The sequence below is a fragment of the Otolemur garnettii genome, unplaced genomic scaffold (genome assembly GCF_000181295.1).
Source record: "Otolemur garnettii isolate 467f Iridium unplaced genomic scaffold, OtoGar3 scaffold00146, whole genome shotgun sequence".
Lineage (NCBI taxonomy): Eukaryota > Metazoa > Chordata > Mammalia > Primates > Galagidae > Otolemur > Otolemur garnettii.
The window spans coordinates 4,830,011-4,840,204 of NW_003852541.1; the positions used below are offsets into that span (position 1 = coordinate 4,830,011).

General features: G+C 40.3%; 1 protein-coding gene and 1 non-coding gene across 2 annotated transcripts in view; one reads left to right on the forward strand and one right to left on the reverse strand.

Annotated features, from left to right (window-relative positions):
- Positions 1-346: 346 nt before the first annotated feature.
- On the forward strand, positions 347-529 carry LOC111728242. Its single transcript, XR_002775611.1, has one exon. It is a non-coding gene; the product is annotated as a U2 spliceosomal RNA (small nuclear RNA).
- A 2,365-nt stretch (positions 530-2,894) lies between these two features.
- The window catches only part of LOC100958953 (zinc finger protein 354B), a 39,481-nt gene continuing 32,181 nt past the window's right edge, over positions 2,895-10,194 (reverse strand). Inside the window, exon 5 of the mRNA XM_012810973.2 lies at positions 2,895-4,612. Coding sequence (XP_012666427.1) covers positions 3,036-4,612 — 1,577 coding nt within the window. The 3' untranslated portion in view covers positions 2,895-3,035. The remainder of the gene's footprint in view (positions 4,613-10,194) is intronic.

Sequence of the window (10,194 nt, forward strand, 5' to 3'; positions counted from 1 at the left end):
TATGGAATGTTTACTTCACCCTCAGAAAAGTAATATTTCTCCAAACTTGTTTTAGGCATCAATCACTGCCTCTGGAAAACTTTCATGTCTTCAGGCTCCCTTGATGTCTCTATCTTCATCTTGTGCATATTTTTCAATACTCTGATACTGCAACATACTGTCATAACTTATTTGTCTATTAAAACATTTATATACTGTGATATAATTTGCTTACTCATTTATTAGTCCCTCAACACCACACCACACCCCTAATTCATGGCATCCTAAAGAAAGGCCTTTCTTCCTACAACTTGTAGTGGGCAGTAAAGTACCTCCTCTAGTTTTGTTTTGTTTTTTTTAATCACTGATTGCTTCTCAGTCTTTTGGCTAAGATCAAGCACAATATTTGTTCTTATCAGTTTAATACCTGATATAGTCTCTGTTCAAGGACAATATATCAAATGGCTTTCTGGAGGAAGGAGATAGAATACGAGCTTGTCTACACATATTGACCTAGTATTGTAATACCCCCAGGACTGCTATACCCCTCTCATGAAAATACACAACCTCTCCCCTCCATTTACTGAGTCTATCAAATAACTGATGTCGATCTTAGTATGTTCAGGCTGCTGTAACAAAATACCTCACACTGGATAACTTTTAAACTCCTGAAATTTATTTATTTATTTAGCTCTGGAGGCTTTAAGTCCAAGATTAAGGTGTTAGCAGATTTGGTGTCTGGTGAAGGCTCTCTTTTGGTTCAGAGAAGGTATATTCTTGGTGGGTCCTCATATGGTAGAAGGGTAGAACAAGCTCTCTTGGGCCTCTTTTCCCTCTAATCCTATCCATGAGGCTCCACTCTGATGACCTAATCATCTCCTCAAAGGCACCACTTCTTACTACCATTACCTTGCAGGTTAGGATTTTAATATGTAAATTTGGGAGAATACAACATTCAGATTACAGCATTGTCCTTTTCAAGATTTTGCCGTAGGTGTTAGAATTTTTAAACTTCTCATAGGTCCTTTTGCTGTAGCTTTAGACTTGAAATAACTGCCTATTATTCTCTTTAATACATCTAAGCTGACAGTTCTAAGGCTACATAGCAGGTATACAATATGACTTCTAAGCAACAAAAAAGTTTCTGAGTAGACTTAGAAATTGAGAAGAAAATTCCCAATTCACAGCAATTACCAGAACAAAAAAGGCCAGATTTTAATTTTTCTGTTTTTTAATGAAATTCATGCATAAAGTTTGACATTAGGCCAGGAAAAGGACAAACCAAGAGGCTGAGAGGTAGTTTATACTTCATTTTTTCCTATTTTGGTCCTTTTCTCTAAAAATGCATACTTTCTTTGATTAATTCTTTCATATGCTATTAAAATGTTATTTAAAAAATATTACCAGTATACATATAAACACTTTGGTGTTTTCTCTAAAGAGAAAATCCAGAGCACACTTCCCTACCTACTTACATGTTTCTTATGATCACGTATATCTAGCATACAGTAGGGGTATTAAGAGGGAAAACAAACACATTTTATAAATGACCAAAGTCATGTCTTCAGTTGTAAATTCTTCATCTCTGGTTATTTTTAAAAGTGTCTTTCTTCCTATTACATAATCAAAGATCATCCATGGAATTTAACATCTAATGAGGACTAAATTATTACAGAGTTTTTCATACCCATTATTATTACATCAGTCTTGAGTATATATTCTCTGATAAGCTTTGGTTTAAGGCTTTCAAACATGCAAATCTATTTTGTAGGAGTCCTCTTCAATATGAATTTTATAATGATTAGTAAGGGATGACCTGTGGTTGAAAAGTTTCCCACATGTATTAATTACATTCATAGGGTTTCTCTCCAGTATGAATTCTCTGATGTACAATACACGACGAACTTTGTCTAAAAGTTTCCCCACATGTGTTACACTTCAAGGGTTTCTCTCCAGTATGAATCCTTCAATGTTGAATAAGAGCTGAACTTTGGCCAAAAGATATCCCACATTCCAGACATTGATATGGTTTCTCTCCAGTATGAATTCTCTGATGATTACTAAGGGATGAATTACTAAGGAATGTTTTCCCACACTCATTACATTTATAGGGTCTTTCTCCAGTATGCACCCTAACCCCTAACCCTAATTTTATAATGATTAATAAGGGATGACCTCTGGCTAAATGCTTGAAAAAAATGGCCTGGGAGAATATTTTATGAGGACACCCCAGGCAATTGATGCAATGTCAAAAATACATTACTGGGATCTGATCAAATTAAAAAACTTTTGTACTGCCAAGAACACACTAAGTAAAGCAAATAGCCCTCAGAATGGGAGAGGATTTTTGCAGGTTATATTTCCGACAAAGGTCTAATAATCAGAATTCACAGAGAACTCAAACTTATTTCGAAAAAAAACCCTAGTGATCCCATTTCATTGTGGACAAGAGACATGAACAGAAGCTTCTCTGAAGAAGATAGGTGCATGGTCTATAGACACATGAACAAATTCTTTCTCTTTTTAATGAAAGCCATGAACAAAGTCCAAAAACATGTCAGAAAGAGATAGAGATAAATTCCAGACACTGAGAGGGGGTTTTCAGTTTTTTCCTTTATTTGGTCCTTTGCTCTAAAAATGCATATATTCTCAAGATCAATTCTTTTGTTAGCTATTAAAATATTAGTTATAATAAATATGCTAGCAGCTTATACAGTTGCTGTTTTTCTAATAAGAAATCCAGCACCTCTACACCCCAAATATTCTCATGTTTACATGTCACATATAGCATACATTACTGTATAAACAGAGACAAAAGCATTTTATCTTACAAATGGCCAATACCAATGTCTGTACTTGTGAATTGTTTCTCTCAAGATATTTTAAAAAGTGAGTGACAAGTATGAAACTTTCCCCCCATATTTATTACATAGTCAAGGTTTAACCTTAAAACTTAGTATCTGATAAGGACTTTAAACTAAAATAGTTTCCTCATATTCATTATATGTGTTTCAATCTCAACTATGTATCCTCTGATAAGCTTTGGTTTAAGGCTTTCACACATGCAAATCTGCTTTCAAGGAGTCCTCTTCAATATGAATTTTATAATGATTAGTAAGGGATGACCTCTGGCTAAAGAGTTTCCCACATGCATTACATTCATAGGGTTTCTCTCCAGTATGAATTCTTTGATGTGCAATAAGTGATGAGCTCTGTCTAAAAGTTTTCCCACATGTGTTACATTTAAAAGGTTTTTCACCTGTATGAATCCTCTGATGCTGTATAAGAGCTGCACTTTGTCCAAAAGATATTCCACATTCCAGACATCGATATGGTTTCTCTCCAGTATGAATTCTCTGATGATTACTAAGGGATGAGTTACACCTGAATGTTTTCCCACACTCATTACATTTATAGGGTCTTTCTCCAGTATGCATTCTCTGATGTTGAATGAGAGCTGAACTCTGTCTGAAGGCTTTCCCACACACTTTACACTTACATGGTTTCTCTCCAGTATGAATTCTCTCATGAATAATAAGTGTTGAGTGAGAACTTAAGGCTTTCCCACATTCATTACAATTATACAATTTCTCCCCAGTATGAATTATTCGGTGTCTATTAAGTCGTGAAATAGAAGTGAAGCCTTTTCCACATTCATTACATCTATAGGGTTTTTCTCCAGTGTGAATTCTTTCATGTTGAATCAGAGATGCACTCTGACTGAAGGCTCTTCCACACTCACTGCATTTGAAAGGTTTCTCTCCAGTGTGAATTCGCTGATGATAACGAAGGGATGAGCTAGACTTAAAGGTATTGCCACATTCGTTACATAAGTAGGACTTCTTTCTGGAACGAATTCTTTGACATCCAGAAAGAGAGGTATTACAACTGGATGCCTTCCTACCCGGATTATATTTATGTGGATAGTCTTGGGCATGGATTTTCTGATGCAAAAACAGGCCTGACCTTCGGTTGAAAGATTTACCACATTCTTTACAACTATAGGATCTCTCCACAGTATGGGTTTTTAGGTGCTTACCAAGGGATGCACTATGGCTGAAGGCTTTCCCACATTCCTTACATAGGTAGGGTTTCTCTCCCGTATGAGTTCTTTGATGTTGAATAAGAGCAGAACTTTGGGTGAAGGCTTTTAAACATTCTTTACATTTAAATAATTTCTCTCCAGTGTGGTTTTTCAGATGTTTACGAAGGGATGAATTGTGAATGAAGGCTTTTTCACATGTATTACATTTATAGCGTTTCTCTGCTGTCTTGATCTTTGGTTGGTTATGTATATTTGAATTCTGCTTGAAGCTTTTTCTTTGTATTTCATATTTTGACAATGTTTTTTCCCTAGAAAATCTCTGTTGCTTAATGAAGACTGATTTCAGGTTGCAGTTTTGGCCAAATTCATTATTTTTATGGTTTCCATCTACAGTGAAGATTTTTGTATGGGTGATTGAAATTATTTGTAAACTTTCATTTTTGTCTTGTTTATTTAATTTGTCTTCATATATGCAGGGTTTTTCTAACATGAAGTCCCTGGGTTCATCCCTTTTGAGATTTTTCCTCATCCCTTGAAATGGCTCTTGAGTTTGAGTTGATTTTGTGGGTTTGGGACTACTCTTAAATCCTGGAAAAAGAAAAAAAAAGCAATTGCCAATGATTCATGTGATTGGCTGAGACTAATGGTGTAAAAGGAATAAAGATTAATGGTATCTTGATAAGGGCTTGCCATGTAGCTAAAAGGTACTAAAAAATAAAGCACTGGATATAAAATAATCATCTATGACAGCTGAACTCTAGAGTGAACAAAAGAATAAAGCATGTTCATTTAAGGAGGGCGAGAGTGTAAAAGTGATCAGGAGAATGGACAGAAAGAATTAGGGTAGGAGGGACATAGTATGAATTAGGAAATGTAGTTTGGTTTCTAAAGCCTATGCTAGACTCATAAGTTACCTCATTTCTGTTATTTCTAATTTAAGTATATTCCCTTTTTTTTGCTCTATGCTAACCTCCTTTGCAGCCTTCAGATTCAGTTCAAGTGTTAACACCTCTGTGTACCACTTCTTTTGTGCTTATTATCCCCTTAGTATAATACTTATTACGGTATATTATAATGTATATATGTAAGGGAATAATAAATATCTGAAGATACTGAGAGAACCTTTAATATTCTACACCAATAATAAAAAACACTAAAAAACAGAAATTAAGGGATACTTCCTCAACACGATAAAATACATATACCTTAGTCTTAGTATACCTTAAGCTATACCTAAGCTACTACCTTATTTAATGAAGAAGCATTATAGGTATTTCCACTATGATCAAGACCAAGGCAAGAATATCCACTACTTTCCCTACTATTTAACACTGTACTATATGTATTAAGCAGGGCAATCAGAAAAGAGAAATCATTTAGAAACATAAGGATGAGTAAACAGAAAGTAGAAATTCTATCTGCTGATAATATCTGATATATGCTGATAATATCTGAAAAAAATCCCAGAGAATCAATGATAAAAACTCATTCAGTGAAGTAGCAGAATATAATATGTCAAAATATTATAATCAATAGGCTTCATTTATACTAACAAAAAATAGGGAAATAAATTTTAAACAAGTATGAAATAACAGTCCTGAGTGACATTAAAGTATACTTCAACAAATACCAATGACCTCTCATTCTTGGACAGACGGACTCAATGTTATAAAAATGTCAGTGCATAAAGCCAGTGCTGTATTTCTCAACCTCAGCTGACATCTTGGGCTAGATAATTCTTTCTTGTATAGGGCTGCCCTGTGTACTGTAGACTATTTAACAGTATACCTGTCCTCTAGCCACTAGATGGCAGTAGCAACTTCCCTCTCAACTCCTCCCAAGGGTATGAGGAGCAAAAATATTTCAAGATACTGAAAAATGACAAAATCATCCCTAGTGGAAAACCACTGGTATACATGAAACAAAAATGACCATGAATTGATAACTATTGAAACTAGATGATGAATACATGGGAATTCATTATACTACTTTTATATATGTTTAAACTTTTCCACAATAAAGCTAAAAACTGTTTCCTTCTACTTTCTGTTCTGAATGGGTTAATCTTTTTCTTATTAAAGACTATACCTACTAAGAAAGCTATAATTTTAAAACTCCATTTTGGGGGAGATTTTTTTGAGACAGAGCCTTAAGCTGTTGCCCTGGGTAAAGTGCCATGGTATCACAGCTCACAGCAATCTCAAACTCTTGGGCCTAAGCAATTCTCTTGCCTCAGCCTCCCAAGTAGCTGAGACTACAGGTGCCCGCCACAATGCCCACCTATTTTTTGTTGTTGTTGTTGCAGTTGTCTTGTTGTTTTAGCTGGTCTGGGCCAGGTTCAGATCCACTAGCCTCAGTGTATGTAGCCAGTGTCCTAACCACTGAGCTATGGGTGCTGCCCTAAACTCTGGTTTTTGAAAATGAATTTAAAAAAAAAAAAGTACACAAAAGACATGAGTAAAATATACTTACTTTAAGACATACTTATTAAATGACAAAACTTACATTTAAAGAGCAAAGATTAAAGCCTTCTGAGTAGCTGAAGATAATGCTGGATGAGTGGCAACCAACCTATCACAGTTTCTTATCCAAATAATAAGAAATAACTTCATAACTGTGAAGTTTTTTTTTTTTCTTTGAGACAGTCTCCAGCTGTTGCTCCAGGTAGAGTGTTGTGGCGTCACAGCTCACAGCAACCTCTAACTCTTGGACTTAAGCAAATATCTTGCCTCAGTCTCCCAAGTAGCTGGGATTACAAGCACCCACCACGATCCCAAGCAATTTTTTGGTTGTAGTTGTTGTTGTTGTTTGGCAGGCCCAGGCTGGATTCAAACCCACCAGCTAAAGTGTATGTGGCTGGTGCCCTGGCCACTGAGCTACAGGCACTGACCCAACTGTGAATTTTTCATGCAGGACCTCACCCTCAACTTTACTTGAAGACAGAATGCTGAAACTTTAAAATACATGTGAGATAAAACAAAAATGGATGCCTTCTTTCCTGAAAGCAGAGTAGAAAGCAGCAGAGTTTTGTCCATCCACCTAGACAATAATAACTGAGCTGGCACAATCTGATACAACTGTTTTGAAATTCTGTCATCTATCTGAAAGCTTGCAGCTTCTATAGGAAGGCCTATAACCCCAAAGGAGGCAGCCACCCTACCATTCCTTGTGAGCCAAAGAGCCAATAAGGTTCCTTTTCCTCAAATAATGGGGATCTAGGTTCTGACTTTGGATTACTGCATTGGCTCATAAAGGTTCAGACAGAAAGGCAGACTGCTGCTGTTATAATGCCCACTGAGCTGATGTAGGTTCCACAGGATTTAAGGTACAGTGCCCACTTTTTTTCTCTCTTCATTTCCATTTTTCTGCTTCACAGAGCCTTACATTTAAGGATAAAAAAAGACATTCAAAAGCAACTGCATGGAGGTAAGGAGTTCAAATTCACTGCACCTGGCCAGAGAAAAGAACAGGCCTAGAAAAGAAATCAGAAGACTTTCAGTTTATATGTACCTCAGGCTGATTCCTGGAGTAACAAAACCCTACAACAATTAAAAAAAAAAAAAAAAGCAAAACAAAACATGTAAGGGTTAACAGAAATATTAAACTACATCCTAAGAGGAAGTGCTAGGCTAATTCAACCCCCACGTGAAAAGGCCAGATGAAAAGACCAGTACTGGTAAGAAAACTGGATAGAACTAGCTACATTGTACAAGACTTAGACAGAAACGCAGAGCATAGCGCAGGGCCCCTCCCGTCAGAACAGCATAACCCCTCCGCCCTCCCCTCACATTTTAAACCTATCATCGGCCAAAGACTACATTCCTAGCCTTATAGATTCAGCTTCATGAAGTAACCACGCCCCCTCAACTAACCCTATATAAGATTGTAGCGATCCCTAATAAACAGCTTCGGCTCAGCCTTCTTCCTATACTGTATGAGTGGTTGTGTGATTGTGTCCACCCTTTTCTTCTCCCTCTCATACACCGATCACGAACTCCCTGACACCGCCCACTGGTCGGGCAGTGTCAAGTGGAGGTCCCACTGAGATCGGTGTAGCTCCAGGAACCAGGAGCGAGACAGTCTTCGGATCGTGGAGGCGGCGCGCATAAGTCCACAATCGGGGTAAGTGCACTACCCACCCAAACGTCCAAGAGACCCCAAACGCCCTAAGATGGGTGGTCAACAAAGTAAGTTAACAGCCTTAAGGCGCTGCTGAAGCAGCATGGAATGAAGGTCCATGATTCGACCTTACAGGAATTCATAAGACTAGTGCAGGAGAGCAGTCCAGGGTTTGCCTTTGAGGGAGCTCTAAATCCCCACGATTGGGAACGAGTAAAACAAGATTTGACAGATGAGTTGAGGCGGAAGGGCCCCCAAGGCTTCCCCACCTGGGCATTCTCGTTATGGAGAGCAGTTCGAGACGCCCTCCCCGTCCGGCTCAGGTCGCTCAAAAAGAACTTGAGAAAGTGCGGGAGGATTTCGAATGAGCACAGGCCGAGTGTCAGGGGACTCAGGATCCTCCTGAGCCACTGGAGGAGAAAGGGGAACAGACGTCCGGGCCCCTATACCCTGACCTCTCATCCTTTAGATCCCTCGACACAAGCAGCGGGGCAGAAATAGAAGGGGAAACAGAGGAGGGTTGTTGGCCCTTTTGTGTGAATGAAGCTCCACGGAGCAGCCCTCCTGGGGTCCCCGGGACCCTCGGCCGGCTGTGCTCTGACGCCTCCACAGCAGCGTCCGCGGCCACAGTGGGCGTGCACGCTTACCCCGAACACCCCCGGCCGGTGGCAGCACAGTCGCCTCAGCCGCACCACTGGGCTGCGGGCACCTGAGGGCGGGCTGGGGGCACAGGCAGAAGCGGGAGGCGCTATAGCTAGAGCTGCGGCGTGGGTCCCTGGCGGCAGCAGGAGGGAGCGCAGCGGGCGCTGTGAGCCGGGCCCCTCCTCCGGCTCCTGCTTGGCCGCCTCCCGCTGGGCTCGGTGGGCGCCCCACTAAGCTGTCAATTGAGCGGCTCATCCGAGCCACACCCCACAGTGCCGGCCTGGACATTTCCACCAACCAGCGAGTAATACTCACCCCACAGATGGGAGTACAGGCCATTACTACAGGCGTCTATGGTCCACTCCCTCTTTCCTGTGTAGGCATGCTCCTGGGAAGAAGCAGCACAGCCCTTAAAGGATTATTTGTTGTTCCAGGGGTTATAGACAAGGATTATACAGGAGAACTTAAAGTGCTTGCTCATAGCCCTCAAGGTATTACAGTGGTCCCGGAAGGGACCCGCATTGCTCAACTAGTGTTACTTCCCCTCTTTAAGACCAACAATCCGGTTTTGCAACCATCCCGAACCGGGGGCCTCGGATCAACGGGCACAGCTGCCTTTATGGTAGCTAGCCTCACTGACAGGCCCCTACGAAACCTCACCATACAAGGGAAACAAAAGCAGGGTATCCTCGATACAGGAGCTGATGTATCAGTAATATCCGCAGGCTCGTGGCCTCGCACATGGCCTCTAGATAAACCATCTACAACAATCCAAGGGGTAGGAGGGATCTCCCAACCCTGGCGTTCGTCCTCATTCCTCCAATGGGAGGACGAAGAGGGGGCCACAGGACAGTTTCAGCCCTATGTCATGGAGCATCTACCTATCAACCTCTGGGGGAGAGATGTCCTTAGTAAGCTTAACCTAGTCCTCACCAATGAGCAACCTTTTTGCTCGGGGCCACTGAAGAAAAACATATACCCTCACAAAAAATAACTTGGAAACAAAATACACCTGTCTGGGTTCCTCAGTGGCCCCTTACCCTAGAAAAGGTCCAAGCAGCCCATTTACTCGTCCAAGAACAACTCTTACTAGGACATTTAGAACCTTCCACCTCTCCCTGGAACACCCCATATTTGTCATAAAAAAGAAGTCAGGAAAGTGGCGCCTCTTACAGCATCTTAGGGCGGTAAACGCCTGCATGGTGCCCATGGGAGCCACACAGCCTGGCCTCCCATTCCCTTCTGCCATCCCTGATTCATGGCATGTCATTATAATTGATCTCAAGGATTGTTTTTTCACAATCCCTCTTCACCCATCAGACAGAGAAAAATTTGCCTTTTCTTTACCATCTATTAATCATCAATCTCCAAACAAAAGATTCCAGTGGAAGTGTCTCCCACAAGGCATG